The sequence below is a fragment of the Ahaetulla prasina genome, chromosome 2 (genome assembly GCF_028640845.1).
Source record: "Ahaetulla prasina isolate Xishuangbanna chromosome 2, ASM2864084v1, whole genome shotgun sequence".
Taxonomy (NCBI): Eukaryota; Metazoa; Chordata; class Lepidosauria; order Squamata; family Colubridae; genus Ahaetulla; species Ahaetulla prasina.
In genome coordinates, this window is record NC_080540.1 from 81,894,582 (window position 1) to 81,911,818 (window position 17,237).

Genomic DNA, 17,237 nt, shown 5'->3' on the forward strand with positions numbered 1-17,237 from the left:
TCCTCTCCAGAATTAATACAGAATTGATCCCTTTTGTTCTGGCATTGGCAAATGCCCAAACTCTACAAGTGTTTTTTTTCAGCCCAGAGCATTCTGGCTCAGATTTAGATTCTCACACTGATATTTATACCGAAAATACCAGTGGGCAGCCAGGGTGACTGAAGATTTTCCCTTTCAGAACCCTCTTTAGCCTGCATCTGGATGGGCCATCTCATTTGTATGAGTAAGCAGCAGATCTGCTCTCAGATCACCCCAAGGAAGTTTTGGATACTTTGGGCTGTCTTACATCCCCCTCCCCTTTTCTGTCCATAATGCAAACCACATACCCTTTGGGAATAGTTCTGTAATGCAGGGACAAATGAAAGAAAATCCAAGATTCAAATAGGATTAGCACTTGAAAGGCCCTCAGGCAGTCAGATCGATTCAAGCCAAGAAGATGGAGGAAAGTTCAAAACAGAGCTACACATGTTTGGAAACACCACGTGATGCTTCTGTTCTGGGAATGCGTCATGTCAGATTGCTTGTGGGAGATCATATAAGTGAATGCTCTCCAGTACACATAGTTACACACATAGTTTAAAAGTAGCATGTCATAAAGGTTTCTGCTATTTCCTTGGCCCTGAAAGCAAAGAATTTTGAAATAAACTAGACAATCCATGCCCCATTGGGGCATTGTTTCAGAGATACTTCCTTACCTAAACAGAAAAACAAAATGACCAAGGGAAGGCAAAAAAAGCATGGGAGCAGGGATGAATCCTGACTTCCTGCTGGCTTTTCCATTGAGTTTCCTTGTGGAAATCTGGCAGAGAGCATCGGAAATCTCTCTTCCCAGCTGGTAGGAAGTATCTTGAAAATGAAGGTCATGTGTCCACAGCAACAGAAGCATTGATGTAGCTATAATTTCCCCAAATTCAATTCTTTCTGTAGTCATGGGTCCTGGATTTTGGAAACATTCTGTAAGTTAGTCCATTTAAGTTCAAAAAGTGTTGCCTTATGATGCACTTTTTGGCCCAGTTAAAGGTAATGACAATGGAAGTTTTAGTAGTATATAGATGAGGAAAAGATGCAGCTTTCACAGTCTGCTTAGAGCCTTAGATGAACTGGCTGTTGTTTGAATACTGTTGTCTGATTCATCACCAGTATTTTTATGTATACTCTTCCATTCTAATCTTCCATATGCAAAGGGGTTTGTTTTCTGGGAACACTGAGACATAATATTGCTGTACATATTACTGATTAGTTTGATCTGTGATACAGATATCTACGTGGTTGAGTTGACAAACAGCCTAGATTCCAAATTGGAGTTGAAAAATCACAATTAGGTTCATATAATTTGCCCAAGTAAGTATTGCTTAACATAAAAGGCTTAACATACCAGTGGTGAAATCCTCCGCAGTTTGCCACTGGTTCTCTGTCCACGCATGTGCAGTGCGTGCCAAATGCATGATGTGTGCACATGCGCGCAGTGTGCATCAAATGCACACTGCGCACATGTGCATGCACAGTGTGTGCCAAATGTGCACTTTGCATGGAAAAAGGACACTTAATAAGGTAAGTAGAACAGTGAGGGGAAGAACAGCTGTGGTACATCATTTAGATTCGCTAGAAAGCAGGAAATCGTACAGCACAGCTGCTCGTCGGATATACCAGTTCAGATGAACCCATAGCTTTTTACCGAACCGGTAGCTTTTATCACTACTGGTTCCTGCGAACCGGTAGGATTTCAGCATTGCAAAATACCCTAGGCATAACTCCATTTTAGCCTATGCTAATAAAAGTATATAAGCCAAACCACCATGTAGACCTATCAATAAATTGAATGATGAGCCTAGATTAGCATTCATTAGGTAAAATCTTTCCCCAAACTGAATGTGTGATATGTGTATGTAAACATATGTATAGTTGAGGTCATAAATGTCCTTAATATTGACTGGTAGTTAAGATATTTCTGAACAGTTTTTGTTAGTTGCTTGATCTAGATGTAGGTATACTATAAGGGGGCTAGTGAGCTGCTTCATTAGCATAATTGGCAAAGAGAATCAGGGAATTGTGACATCTTAAATAAAATAATAATGAAGCAACGTTTTTTAGATTACTAAAATTGACTAAAGAAGAACATGAAATATTTTTAAGTTAAGAATAGTATTAGGAAATTATATAGAACTAATCTATCCCTTCCCTTTTCAAAATAGTGAATTCTTTATTCATCCAGATTAAATTATTGGCAAGTAGACTGGGTAGTTAAGATATCTTATCTATGCATGTTATAATTAGCATATGAAATTTACTGTTCCTGTATGTGATGATGGCCAATGACTTTAAAAGACAGATAACAGAGAGTAAGTCTATCAACAAATATTAGCTACAAGAAAGGAAATCTGTAACAACAGGCAATTTATTTCCAACTGTCATGTGCCTGAAAAAAAACAAATCTTTCTCATGGCTTGTTTGCAAGTATCTTATAGCTACAGCATTTCCAGTTTAGAGAGGTTGGATTTTTGATTGGGGCAATAATTCTTATATTTTTATGTTGGTATTTGCAATGATTCAGATCTAGGATGGCAGGAGTAAGTGAACAACACAATGTACTGTTGGTACATTCTTAAAAGAAAAAGAACAGTTATGAGTGCACATTAGGGCTGGGGAATGTTAAGTAAGATCAGAATGGAAGAATCCTGGTCATACAATATTAGCAGACTCTAGCCAGGAACTAAAGCTACTGGCCAAATGAAATTTAGCAAATTTAAGTGTGCTTTCTGTGAAATAGGACATATGCATTGCTGCAGCTATTATTCACTTGGTGTTATCCCATTTTTCTTTATAAGGAAGCTTGTGTGAAATAGAGCTCCTGCCTCAGTATTTTGATGAAATGGTGGGAAAAACTCCTGACTGAAAACTTGAAGAGCTGTTTGTAGAATATTTAGACCATACTGAACAGCTAGACTTAACATAAGGCTTCTTCCCACGTTCTAGTGTTCCTACTGTCTTAGGTCATTTATAGATCACAATCTTTGCAGGGAACTCTACACATTGCTATCTTCTGTAAACCAGAGGGGGAAAAACTCGCTTCTTATGTTTACACTCTCCTCCACCCCAACATCTCTCTTCTGCTTATGATTCAGTTGCTAAAAAAATACAAGAATTGATGAACAATGAATTGTTATCCTAAAGCTGCCTCTGACCAAAATAATGTAAAGTTGGAAGACATTCACAGCTTCTCCTTGTGATGTTTATGATGTCCTGACATATATTGATGAGACTCAATTGTAGTAGCAGAACTGAAGAACACAAATTTGTTCATTGTCAAAACAATAATTGGTTGGATTATGGAGAGGAAGTGAAAGGAAGTCCTTAGCTTTGCTAAAATTTCTGATTTTGGAGACTCCACTAGTTGGGATGGCTGTGCAAGAATGGAAAGGGAAGAGCTGTAAATTCGATTCTGAACCCCAAAGTAGCATTTGCTGCTGCTACTACACCATCTTTACTCTGACCATGTACAAGTCCAAAAATCACAGTACAGACAGAACAAGGCGAAACAAAGTGGCTCCTGGTTGGCGAAGGAGTGAAATAAGGCTGCACACTTTCATCTGATTTATTCAACTTATATGCTAAATATATATTAAGGGAAGCTGAACTGGAAAATTAGCATGGTTTTAAAACTGAGGATGAAACATAAACAATCTGCATTATGCTGATGACACTACTCTGATAGCTGAAAATGCAAAGATTTGCAAGGTCTAGTAATAAAAGTCAAGAAGCTCAATAAAAATGGGAATAAAATTAAATATAAATAAGCCAAAGCTACCGACAGTAGGTACACCAACTAGCCTTAGAATTGACAATTAAGATATTGAAGTGCCTTTTAGGATCCATCATCAACAATAAAAGAACAGGTAATCAAGAAATATGCTGCAAGACTAGCACTTGATAGATTAGAATGTTTTAGAAAAGATACTCAGATGTTATGATATGTCTATATGTATAAGCATTATAATCATGCAATAAATAATATTCTTCATGGCATTTTATGGTAGCAAAGTTGCTTCTTCAAAGAAGCAAGATAGAGTATTGAACTTTTGAACTTTGGTGGTGGAAGAAGACACCTGAGAATACCATGGACAGCCAAGAAAAGTAAGAAATGGATCATTCAACAAATCTACCCAGAGTTCTCACTTGAGACACAAATGATCAGGCTCAAATTATTCTAATTTGGTTACATTGTGCAAAGATCTAGCTTTCTGCAGAAGGCTCTATGCTGGGAATAGAAGCAGATGACCAACAGCAAGCTGGATGGATTGCAATTGCAATGAGTGCACCACTGAGAGACCTGAAAAAGAGGTTTTGGGAAGAAAATTTATCTGTGGTCACTAGGCTTCAACTGAAATCCTAGGAATTATGTATGAAAAGCCTATAATATTAGAAGTACCCATTTTAAGTTTCCACATGTGCTTGTGGAAATCTTAGCATACAACTACTGGAAGTGTCTGCTTGCTTTTCAGCTCTGCTTCACAGTAATGATCTGGTCTCCTAGAAGAAAAGACACAACTGGCCTTTTTATTTCCTTACTTCTGCATGCTTTTGAGGGGAGGTGCTGCTGACCCCAGCATGAACCAAAAAAAGCCACAAATTGGCTCAGTAGTAGTTATCTAGTTGATGCTATCCCAAAGTTATCAGACGGTCTTGCGTTTTCATGTATGTTGGAAAGTAGGGCTAATGAAAGATCTTACAGATCCTTTGTTCTGGCAGAAGTTTCTGTTACGAAAGAAGGCTTTATTGAATAAAGCAACAATTCTGTAGTCAGGTTACTTCAGTGGTTACTTTCCTCTCTTTTGGTGCTAAGAGGGTACAGCATATCGGCAACTAATTTCTTGGCTTAATTTGTTGGCCATCGGTCTTCAGACACAGGGCTCTCCTCTGCATTAACGTTCCAACTAGCATCAGAATTCTCTTTCTGTACCATGTAGATATGTAGAGATTGTGATCAAGTCACCCTTTACCCTTCTCTTAGAGAGACTAAACAGATCGAATTGCTTTGGTAACATTCCCAGCCCTCGAGTCATTCTTACAGAGTCTCTACATCTCCTCTGATTTATCAACACTTTTTTCCCCTCACCAATACATTCCCCCATCCATCCCCATGCCCTGCCGTACTGTATAAGCACACCCTCTGGATGCAGTTTTTAGCAATGGTCTTTAATGACAGCCAGTTTGGTCCAATGGTTAAGGCACCAGGCTAGAAAGCGGGTGGGGTGGGGGGGAACCATGAGTTCCAAGCTAGCTGGGGTGACCTTGAGTCAGTCAGTCTCTCTCAGCTCAAGTCAGCTTGCAGGGTTGTTGATGTGAGGAAAATAGGAGGAGGAAGGTGTTGCTGGATATGTTCATCACCTTATTTGGAAAAATAAATAAAGGTGGGAAACAAGTAGTTTAAAACTTCCTTTTGCTATTCCTAATGCATAAGTCCTTGTTTATTTAAAGGATCGTTTCAGAGATAATACAGGCTATTTCTTTTCAAAGTTTAAATACATTTAACAGCTCTATTATCAGAATTCTTGTTTCTCTTCCAAAGACTATTCCAAGAATCAAATGGTGATTGCAATACCTGTTGATGTCTCTAAGGAACATTCTAGGTTAATTAGTCCACCATCAAAGATGCAGATTAGATTAGAATTAGAAAAACATTGCCTGGAACATTGAAGAGTGAGTGAGGAATGATCCATCAAACTGTGTTTAGCCCATGTAATTATGGAAACAAAGAGCGAGTAACATAGTAGAAGGTGATTCTATTCCTTGTGGAGGATTTGAATTAACAATTAAAACAGGCTGCTTTGCGAACAGTATAACTCCTAAATTCCACCTGTATTTTTCACAACTGACCCTTAGAGAACTCTCAAATAAACCCAGAAGCTTGCCTTCCCTTTCTTTATGTATTTCTAAAGAATGGAAATCATCATATTCAGCTTTCAGTTTTAACAGGCTGGCTGATTTTATATCAGTTTCAGAAGAGACTGAAAGGGTATACTGGTTGTCCCCCAAGATGAGATGCCTAATCCAAGACACATTTGGCCCTTCAAGGCACTGTGAGAGAGACAATATTACAGTACAAGATAACCATGTTTACACCCATCCTATTGGTGGATTACTTCAGATAAATTTGCACTAATGAGCCAATTCTCAAACTATGAACACCACCCCACCCTTTCTATGATGTTTCTAAGGAAATACTTGTACTTTTGAATGTTGCCTATGTTCTTATGGCACATTGAACAAAGGATGTTATTCCCCCTCTTCACAGGGCATTCTCTGCCTAGATACTAACTTTCCATTAGAGTAGCCTCAGAGGTGGGTTTCAGCAGGTTCTGACCAGTTCTGGAGAACCGGTAGCGGAAATTTTGAGTAGTTCGGAGAACTGGTAATAAAAATTGTGACTGGTCCTGCCCCCATCTATTCTCTGCCTCCCAAGTCCCAGCTGATCAGGAGGAAATGGGGGTTTTGGAGTAACCTTCCCCTGGAGTGGGGAAGGAATGGAGATTTTACAGTATCCTTCCTCTACCATGCCCACCAAGCCACGCCCACAGAACCAGCAGTAAAAAAATTTGAAGACCACCAGTGGGTAGCCTTCTTCCACCTTCTAGATGTTCTGTAATGTTGTTTCCAAATATGTATGTCTTGTTAGTTACAGATTATGGGAGTTGTAGATTAACACTTCAAGACAGCGCTAGTTAAGGAGAAACTACTTTTGACATGCCTCCTTATTTTTGGGATGCTGGTACATGGAGAACCTTGGAAGGTAAGCTGAAATGGGACCATTGTGAAGGTGGATGGAGCTGGAGAAAGACCTGCCTGACACTTTCTTGTCTATTTATAGGATTGTGAATGCTTTCAGTATAGTATTTGGGTCTGAGGAGTCCTTGGTGCACTCCGAACTTGGTTGCTTTCTTGTAGATGTTCTATTATCCAAACTAGGTAACATCATCAGTGCTCAAGCACCAAGGAGCCTTCATTACAATCCTGAGCTACAAATATTCTCCTCTGTTAGTATTTGACTCTATTTGGGACGTGTGTGCGTGTGCGTAGCAGGATCCTTAGCAAGAATTCCATAATAATGACAATGTGATCAGAAATCAGGGATGGAGAATATGGCCTCAGAGCTTTTCTCCCCAATTTTTCAAGTCTTGGCCTTCTCCTTTTCTACCCAAAGAATACATTTCTCCTCAAACACCCTCCCTATTTGCTCTTTGACCAGAAAGAGGTTAGATTCAAAGATTTTTTCTGACCACTACATTTCTCCATGGGTAACTGAGAAAGGATGTTCACTCTGTGCCTGCATGGGTTGTGAGAAATTTATGTGGGACATCTTCCTTGGGGTTTAGAACAAGGAACTGAAGGCAAGGTTCCATGTTACCAGATGTCACATATTTTTAAATATATATTCAGTGGCTACTTAACAGGGCATCCTTCTTCAGAAGACATCAAGAGCCCTGCTTGGGCTTTCAGTTCATAGTATGGCTCCTTCCCAGAACTTTGCACAACACTACATTAACAGGGCAGCAGTGGAGCAACTCTGTTGTTTTCCCTACTTTGCATGAAAAGTGAGGCTCAATATTGCTTAACTTACAGCTAACTTAAGGTGCTGGGAGATGTGGTGGAGGAATGAGAAGGCAGCAGACAGTGCTTTGTTCTGTCTCACTGCTGACAGAGAGGACAAGTCAAGCTGAATCAAGAAACATTTCTGGAATATGCCAACTAAATTACAGGATCCTGGCTTCCCTTTGTATGCCACACATGGCTAACTCCTAGAAGTTACCCCAGGAGCAACTCAGGCATCCTTTTTCTCCAGCTGTTGCCTTAGGACACTTTCCATCTAAACTGAGGTTGCCAATCGAAGTATCTTTGTCTGGTGCACCTTTACTCTAAGGCCCCTACATCCAAGATCAATACTGAGACAAATCAATCACTCCTGAATATCCTTTAATCTATCTATCAGTCAGGGCAGCTTAAAAGAAACAAGAAGGATTGGGGGAGGGTGGAGTCTGAGGCATGCTTGTATGATAAAGTGGAGTTTAATTCATTTTAGTAACTATGTCCTGAGTGCCAAATATTCTGGATTAAAAAGAGGAGGTATTGTATTATATTAGTGATTGGGTTTCTCAGTTTCACAAACATGCCTTGGTGACAGAATTGGGAAGGAGACTGGAATTAAGAGAGTGAAGAGTCATTGATTTCAATAAGGGGCTGTTGGTCTATGGAACCAAAGAAAAAACGGAGACAAGGACAAAGCGCATATGAGACCAAAGAGCAGTTATGGCCATCCAAGGAAAGGGGCGCTTGGGGCTACAGAGAGGTGGAATGAAAAGGAATCAGTCAAGCAATTTGGAGAGCTTATTTCAACTCCTACACTGTGCCTGGCTATGGCTGGCACTGTGACTCTCAGAATAGCACAATAATTTGGGGCGGGGGAGGGGGGCAAGGGGATAGTAGGGAGGCATTTTGATTGGCCTAGATTCCTGTGAATTTGGAATAAAGCACAACTAGGTGGCTATATTCTGCTGCTGTCCACCCCACTGTGCAAATCGGTTAAATTGCCCTTCCTCAAAGGGGCAGGCCTCACATCCTGCCAGGGAGTCCAATCCACAGGCTCCTGGAAGGTTAGACACTGGCTGCCTTCAGCAGGGAACTAACCCCTTCCACAGCCTTCCTTGGGTGATTGTGTCTCTGCGCTGGCAGGCTTCTACCCTCTCCCCACCTCCCACTTTGCTGGAGGGTTGGCTGGCTCCCTGCAGGCTGGCACTGCGATCAGTGGGAAAGAATGAAAAGACAAACAGTATCCACTTATGCTCCTCTCAGCTGCCAGATCCTGTCCTCATCCTTCAAAGCAGCCTGTGGCATGTGAAGAGTTTGAAAAGAACCACTATACGGCTGTAAACTGTAATGGGGAGGGGGGCTGTTTTTTGCAGTTGGTGCTCTGTAGAGAGTGCCTGTTTTTACTGCCAGATGTTCTGCCTGTGTACAGAGTTGAATGTTTCTATGGCATGCAAGTCTGTGGGCCATGTGGGACTGGAGGCATGTTGCCTAAAAAGTGTTAATTATTTCTGGGAATATTTGCAAGATGTGTGTGTGTCTGTGTACTGAGTGCGTGTGTGTGTAAACACTGGTATCTGTGTGTGCATGCATGAACATTTCATTATCATCCAATAGTCATATGTATAAATTACATTTTGCTTGTGTGAAGATCTGTGCATGCCGATATCATGTGTGGAACATGAGGTCTCACTGTATGCTGTCTCAGTCTCTGTGTGCATATATGTATGGCATGCATGGGCGTAAAGTCCCTTAATTTTTGAAACATCCATTTAACTATCAAAAACGCTTATGAAGCAATCTTTCCACCTGATGGTGTCTGATTGTGCTGCAATAAACAAATCCCAGGATTCTTATTCAATGTGGCCAGTGGGTATTATGGGACTTGAAGTCCAAGATAGCTGGAGATCACCTGTCTGATCAGTTAGAAAGCGTGTTCAAGAATGTATGTGAACTACAGTATGACCTTGCTGCATTATGATGGAATTAATAGGATTGTCATTTGGAAATCTTTCAGCTTTTGAGGTTTTCCAAGCAATGCCAGAGAGTACAACTTGTGACTCCTGTTAATTCTTTGGGACCCTGCCTGGGGGGAAAAAAGGAGGCAGAAGAGCTGCGTTGCACCTGACCTGCTGGTTGACCTTGCAAGATCTCCACAATTTGGGGTCCTGAGTCTACCATCTCAGAATGAATGCTTTGATTGGATCCAATGGATTGTGCAGCTGCTTTATTTTTATTACAGGCTGTGTTTTGCTGCTAAAACTAGAAACTGCATCGAAGTCTGGTTATACCATGGCTGACACCATGGGTGTCATTATTATGGGGAGATTGTGGAGAATTTAGCAAAGCTTTGAAGGAGATTCTGTTGCCCTAATAATACCTACACCTCCCCCCTCATCGGCTGCATCTCTTCCCACAACCTTACCTGTCTCTCCAGGACCCAGGACAGGAAATGTCACCACCTGGGGGAATCCATCCCAGAAATCAGTCATTCAGGCTAAGCGCTTGTACCTTTCTGATTCTTTGCCTTCTTTTACATGCCCCCACCCCATGCAACTGCCCTAAGAACCGCTGAAGTTTTGCTTCCATATTTTGCCTTTCTAGAGGTTCCAGTCACTCTGCCGAGATCAGAGTGGCAGTGTAAACTTTGGTTTGCCTTTTTCCACAAAATCCTTCAGTCACCTTGCAGAAAATAATCGTCTCCGAGTTCTGTGAGAGACAGGCCCCAGAATCAGGTTATTCTATCGAAGGCAAAGAAGCTGCGGGGGGGAGGGGGGGCATCAGATAGGCATGGGATGGGGACGGGAGGTAGGCTTCTCTCTGGAGTTCTGATTTTGGACTCAGTGGAAGGACAGGAGCAATGGGCAGAAACAACAAGCAAGGCCTTCGCATACAGCGCTGCTGCAGCAGCAGCAGCAACAACAAAAGCAGAGTCTTTGGCACTCCCAGGGCAACGGAGGCGGCATCCATATGCCATTGAGCCCAATGGCTCCTTTATGCAGAGCAAGGATACAGCCAAGCTGAAACTTTGTTGCTGCACTTTGTGATACCAAGTGCTCTCCGGTCGAGTCCAGGGTTCCCGAAAGAGCTGGGTTCCCTCTCGCCAAGTGTCTCGCCTAACAACGCGACGCCCCCGGCGCATCTTAAAACCGCCGCCGCCGCATCCTTTACAAAGTCGGGTTCTCTTTCCTTTTCCACTTCCAACCCGTCCCTCGAAAGGAGATCCCGGTCAGTTTCCGTGCCTCCGCTGGGCATCGTCGTCTCCTCCGTCGAGCCTCATCGCCCTCCCGCCCGCCGTCCCTCCCACGAGTCTCCCCGGCAAGAGTGCCACCACCGTGGCTGTCCACTGAGACCGCCGCCGCCGCCGCGCGTGAAAGCCGCTCTGACTCACCGTTGGGATGGATGTGGCTGGTGAGGATGGTGCCGGCCAGCAGAACCTGCCACAGCCCTGTGCCCACGCGGGCACTGGCGCCGAGCTGCAGCCATCGAGCCATTCCTCGGCAGGAGGCGCGGGGACGGCAGGAGGACGGGACGAGACCCGGTCCGGAGGAAGCAGGGAAGGGGAGCGGGCGGGAGCCGTCTGTCCCAGCTGGAGTCCGCCCGGCGCTGCCCCCCGCAAGAACTCAGGGCACTTCAGGGCCGCTCAGCACCCAAGCCCGCCGCGGGCTCCCTGCCTGCCCCATCTGCGGCTCATGGCCCGACGGACCCGCCGCCAGGGCTCGGAGGGCGAGCTGCGGGGAAGCGAGGGCGTCGGGCGGAGAAGGGGGCTCGCTCCGGCAGCCAGCGCTGGAGAGCTCGAGCCGGCCAGCCGCATAGACCCCCCTCGCTGGCCGAGCGCCGCGGCGCGACTGTGCGTGTGCGTGTCTCACTCGCTCTCGCCCAGCTCTGCTCTCGGTCCTTCCCTGCCAGGCAGCGCTGGGCTGGCGGCGAGCACCTTGTCCGCGGCAATGCAGAAGAGAAAGAAGAAAGAGCCAGCGAGGGGCTGCAAAACCCGGACTGGAATCCGCCACGGGAAGGGACGGAGCAACAGCTGGTTCCAGACTGACAAGCTCCGGAGACGCAAACAAGCTCTCCGCTGGGAGGGAGCGGGAGCTGCAGCCGCCAGGCGGAGCCGCGCGCACTTGCCTCCAGTGCTTGGCTCCCGGCAAAAGCGGGTTGCAAAAACCTGCCCGCGGACACTCGGGGAAAGGGGACGGGCGCGCTGATGCCCGCACCTGCCTTTTTTCCGCGAGGGAAGGCCCGTAAGCAAATCTGGGGCTGTGTGGGGAGACGCCCTCCCCCCCCCACCATCCCCATTGCAAGCGTACTTTCCCCTCCTCCGGTCCTTGTCAAAGCAGCCCGTCCGTCCAACAGGTCCGCGGTTCCACTACCTCCGCCACCCTCCCTCCTTCGCGGCACTCGCGAATTCAGCCCCGCCGGCACACCGAGGGGAGCCTCCGGGAGCCTCTGATCTCCGAGCGGCCTTCCCAAGAGAGAGCGCCAAGAGTTGCCCGGCCGGTCGCGCCCTCCACCTTCCACCCAGAAAGGGGGCCAAGGTCAATGAGCCCACAGCGACACGCCCCCTCCCCGCCCGTCTTTTGGCAGTCATCGCCTCTTCTTTTCACTCGCGAAGGAACTCGCTCATATGTTGCAGAAGGAAAGAGAGCGAGGGAGGACCGGGGGGGAGGGGCGAGGAAGGGACCCCGCTGATTTGGGAGATGCAGCCATGCCCTCTGCAGGGAAGGCTCGCTCCTCTTCCTCCACTCTCCACCTTGGCAGAGGAGCCAGAACTCCCAAGGGATTCCAAAGTCCCGTCTGCTTCTGAGTCCAGGCCTGCGCTTCTCTGGTGCAGGCCAGGGGCTGCCAATCACCGGCATTTCTGTTCTGGACAAATGTCCCCTGAGGAGCTGCCTGGAATCCCTGCGCTGTCCCTGGGCCCCTTCTGCTGCAGAGGAAGGGCACAAATGACTCCGCCAGTGCCCCGAGTGAGGACAGGATTCAGGCCAGGAGGCTGACCTGATGCAAAAAGACACCTGCATCTGTTCCGGCGCAGAGACCCGCAGCCAGCAGAAAGAGACACAAAAGATGGGACAAAATAGGCAGAGAACAATACAGGCAGGCTGAGGCACATAGGCAAACAATAGGTACACTGAATCGCACAAAAAGGCACACCGAGCAACATACAGGGACGCAAACATGCATGCACATACATCACCTGCATGCACCCACCCAGGAAAGCATAGCAAACCCAGAGACATGGAAAAATGGGGGAGGAAGGGAAGGTGTAGAGACAAAGCAGCACAAAGAATAACAGGCTATTCTGTAGTCCAGCCTTCCCTTACCTGGTCTCTGGCAGATTTGCTAGTGTAGCACTTCCATCGCCAGTGGTGTGTTGGCTAGGAATTATGAGAGGAGTAGTCAGTGCATCTAGCAGGCATCAAGGAACAGAGAAAAAGACCAATCCAAAGGGAAGGAGACCCTGAAAATGTAAGTCTAAGTTATATGCAATGTGCCCATACAGTACAGTTTATGTGGGGGTTTAGTTAGATCTGAAGTCAACAAAGCAGCCTCCGCACATGTAGGGCCTGGGAGGAAACAAGACCCTTCCCTCACCCACACTCTTCATCCACCCTATAAGGTCTCTTACTGGGACGGGTTCGACTGAGTGTGATACATGTACATGGTGTGAAACTGGAAGGAGGGCCAATCTCTCTCAAGGACTCTTTGGGAAAAAAAAATAATTGCTTGAATCTAGGACAGCAAAATGCCCCTAAGGCAGCTGCTTAAGAGCCTCCCATCACAGAACTTTTGCCACTCCTTTGCAGGCACACTTAGCTCTCCTGCAGCGAGCAATATGCTGGGCAGCTGTAGCCATCCATAATGCTGCCGTCCACTCCCTCCAAGGCCCCAAAACAAGATAAGGAAGAGCTGAGGCGGAGCCAAGCTCCCTTCTAACTTCTTCTGAAGGACTATGGGATTCTGAAGACCTATTTGTGGGTAGCTATAAAATGGATTCATTTGAAATTCAGAAACTGCCAGTCCAGGATATTGTGGATGGAGTTGCAGGCCCCCCCCCACTTTTAAAACACTTACTTAGCAGACACAATTCCCCTGGGGCAGTAAATGCATCAAGGTTTTTGAATGGAATTGTCTGCTTCAGAGCTTCCATAAATCTGCCTCTGCTCTCTTCTTCCTGATTTCTCCAGCACTTGTGCTTATTTTAGGAACTTTTGACTCGCTGGACTGGACCCTTAGTGCCCCAACTTTCCCTCGGAGGACAGTATCCCTGTCAGAAACTTGTGACGCCTCAGACCTGACTGTCAGAAAGAGAACAAGCGGCCAGGCAAATGTCAGAGAAAAGGGGTGGACGCACTTGGGGGACACTGGCCCTGACAGCCACGGCTGGGGTTATATGAGACAAAGTCTCAGCAGTGACATCACTGCCCAGCCTTGGGGTTTCCATAGAAACCCCCTTTCAAGCACACATTGACCTGAGCATGGGGGAAGGGGGAGGGGAAGATCTGGCTGCCTGTCAGCAGGTGTTCCTCAACCCCTGAATGCTTTTCAGGACGGAGAGGTGTTTACAGGTGCTGTCCTGAAACTGCGTCAAGGAAATGGGGACGCAGAACTGATCCTTCCTTGTGAGTATGTTGCAAAGATTCAGCTGCACTCCTGACACCTATGGAAAGTGACAATCGGTGCTCTCCAGAAGGACTGATAGGTGCCTCTCCACTTCCCATTCTGACAATGTCAGAAGCAACCCAAGGGATGCACAAAAGCTTGCATATACATACACATTGTCATGCAAAAGAGGGAGCAGGTTGGCATTCATTGTTCTGGGCAACAGTCAGGTGGGCATAATGACAGTTGCCAGAATCAGAGGAAATGTATCTTGTCGCTTAAGAGGAAAGCCACGTATCAAAATTAATCAGTGCTTCAAAGTCAGGCTGCTGAGTTTAGGCTCAGCCATTGCTGACTGCAGTAGTTTCACCCTTGAAGCCAATAAATACACATTGGGAATCTGGTACGGAATTTAATTTCCAGAGAATCTTTTGAGAGGTGGATTTGGAGCAAGGTCTTTTTATCCTCCAGGCTCTGGGAACATTTTAGACAGAGTGGGTTTCCCTGAGATTTCAGTAACCAAAAAGAAACTTGACCAGGGGCCTCATGGAGTCCCCTCTCCTATTTTCAATTCCAGACCTATGTCCCCCTACTTTCTTGCTTCTCCCCCCTCCCTGTTGCTTTCTAAAATATTCCAAATATTGCAGAATACTCTATGACGGGACTAAGACCGAATGTCACGCAGCAAACAAAATGCCTGCTGTGAAGGCAGCATTTCTCAAGAATGCCCTTCATGAGTACCTTTATCAGCAAAAAATAGGATCACAGAATTTGGCATTCTCTGTGCTGCTTCAAGTCACGGAAGTCAATAAAAGCCCAGATGTGTTGGATATTAATCCTCAATGGCTATGTGCTTGGGAATTACAGATATTCAATACACCAAGTTGGGGGGGAGGCTGTTATATCTGCCCGTGACCCGTAATATAAAGATGAAACAACTCACTTTTTCAGTGTGTGTCTCCCCACCCCCATCTCCAGAAATGTTTTTCGAGCCAATCACTGCCCAAATCTTTATCTCCCTCCATTCCAGTCTTGGTCATTATCTCCTATTCGCCCATGCCTTAAGCAGAAGGCTGGAGTCCCAGCAGAGTCCCTGCTGTTCTGGAGCTTTTTGATGATTGATGAGGGAGGACAAAACAGCTTGGCAGCAGAGAGTAGTTAAGTTCTTCTATTTTCACGAAATGCATAAATAGGTCTAATGCACAGATGCTTGGGTCACATGTGAGGTCTTTCTTAGTAATATTTGTGCCTCTTTCAGGCTGGGACCCATTTATATTAGTTATATCACTGCCTGCGCCAGGGAATAGCAATGGCCCAATTGGCAGCTGGTCTCAGGTTCACTGCAGCTAAGAAGACCTGAAAATCACTGGCTCCTCATTTGTGTTGTGTGAGGTCTTGGTTGGCAACACCAAGTTTACACCAACAAAACAGATGACATCCCAGTGGGGAGACTTTGCACAATGGAATGGCAGATCTGTGCTTGCCTGTTTTAATTTCGAAGCAGCCAACAAGTGGCACAGAGGATTTCCAAATGAAGCTTTGGTCGAGCCTCACTTGCATGCAGAGGGACAGGTCTAAAATGGCCCCTCCCACCAGCCTGAACAATACAGTAGGAACAGCGAGATAAAATTAGGACTGTCCTCCCCCTCATATTACACTGATGGCTACTATTGGTGCCAGTTTGGAGGATTCTTGTCAAAGCAAATAATTTTAATCTGGAGCATATTGGAGGCAGAAGGCTAAAGCTTCCCTCTGCCAGAGCAGTTCTGATCCAAAGAAGGTTTTCTGTTACTCCGTGTTGGAAGAAATATCCATGTGGGTTCAGTTCCAAGTGGGGAAAAAGACACTGGATTCATGGAAGTTGCTTGGAAAATAGGTTTATTGAGGAACAGGATCACATGGCTTCCTGAGCTCCTGAACAGAAAAAAGGGGAGAGATGCTGAGAGTCCCTGGGTTTTATACCCTCTCTGGCTTTGAACTTCCTGGGGCACAGGAAGAGTATCCTGATTGGTTGCTATCAGAGGTCGGAGCTAGCCTTGCTGGCTGATGTAATCTTTCCAGGTGCCATGTGGTGAGTTTCTGTTGCTAGATAGGTCCTTTGTGTTACAGGTGGGATGCTGAGGCCTTAATGGCCCATTGACAAAGTGGGGATGGGAATGAGTTTCTGATTCTTTGAGTTTCTACTTCCCTTTTAGGGGAAATATTCTCCCTTTGTAGTATATCCTAGAATATTTAATTTTTCTAGGAGAGGGATGGGTTTTAACTTCCAACATCCGTTTGAAAATGGTTTTGCCCTTCCTTTTCCTGCTTTAATCATATATCTGATTATATTTTTCCTTTAAAAGTGAACTCCAGCATTAAGCCTGCAAAAGGAACTCAATTGCAGAAGATGTGGGAGACGAAGGAGCTCCTTAAGGGTGATTTGAGGGAATAGCAATATTGGTACAGACCTGGAGTGCCAAACCAGCACCAAATCCTCCAGAAAAAGGTCTCAAGCTCTCTTGATTGAGCGAACCAGAACACACGGTTCTTAGAGACTGCAGGAAGGCAGCAGCAGGGCCAGTCTTTTCTCACCCACTTCAGTTCTTAAAGGCCTTTGAGCATCTTGTTAATGGTTCATTCCCTGGAGATGCAAAAGAAATTAGCTCTGCAGTGCACAGAGGCATGTGCAAGAAAGAAACTGCATCCCATCACTCTGAGACCAGTGTCTTTAATCACTCCTTGTCTGTCCTGACCCTATTTCCTTAACCTTTCTATTCTTTCCTCTTGCTTGGCCCTGACAAAACGTATAATAAGATGATAGAAACAGGACAAAAATTGGGCTGGTGAAAGATAAGCAACTACCGAAGACCTGTCCCTTTGGAGAGGAGAAAACAGACCATAACAAGATTGTGAGTTTCAATGGAAGGACTATCATCATAAGTCAGTTGTTTGTGCACTTATCAAGTGATGGATTGATTTTCAGAAAATGCCGAGCTTTATCAAAAGGCTCCAGATGAGATCAGTTGTGTTGTTTAACCTTCCCTGAAATATCACTTCCATAGTGCTTTCTTCTGTAG

At 45.4% G+C, this 17,237-nt stretch overlaps 1 protein-coding gene across 1 annotated transcript in view; it reads right to left on the reverse strand.

Annotated features, from left to right (window-relative positions):
- Positions 1-11,503, reverse strand: part of UNC5A (unc-5 netrin receptor A) — a 104,264-nt gene extending 92,761 nt beyond the window's left edge. Inside the window, exon 1 of the mRNA XM_058168679.1 lies at positions 10,970-11,503. Within this exon, the coding sequence (XP_058024662.1) occupies positions 10,970-11,072 (103 nt within the window). The 5' untranslated portion in view covers positions 11,073-11,503. The remainder of the gene's footprint in view (positions 1-10,969) is intronic.
- Between the last annotated feature and the right edge of the window lie 5,734 nt (positions 11,504-17,237).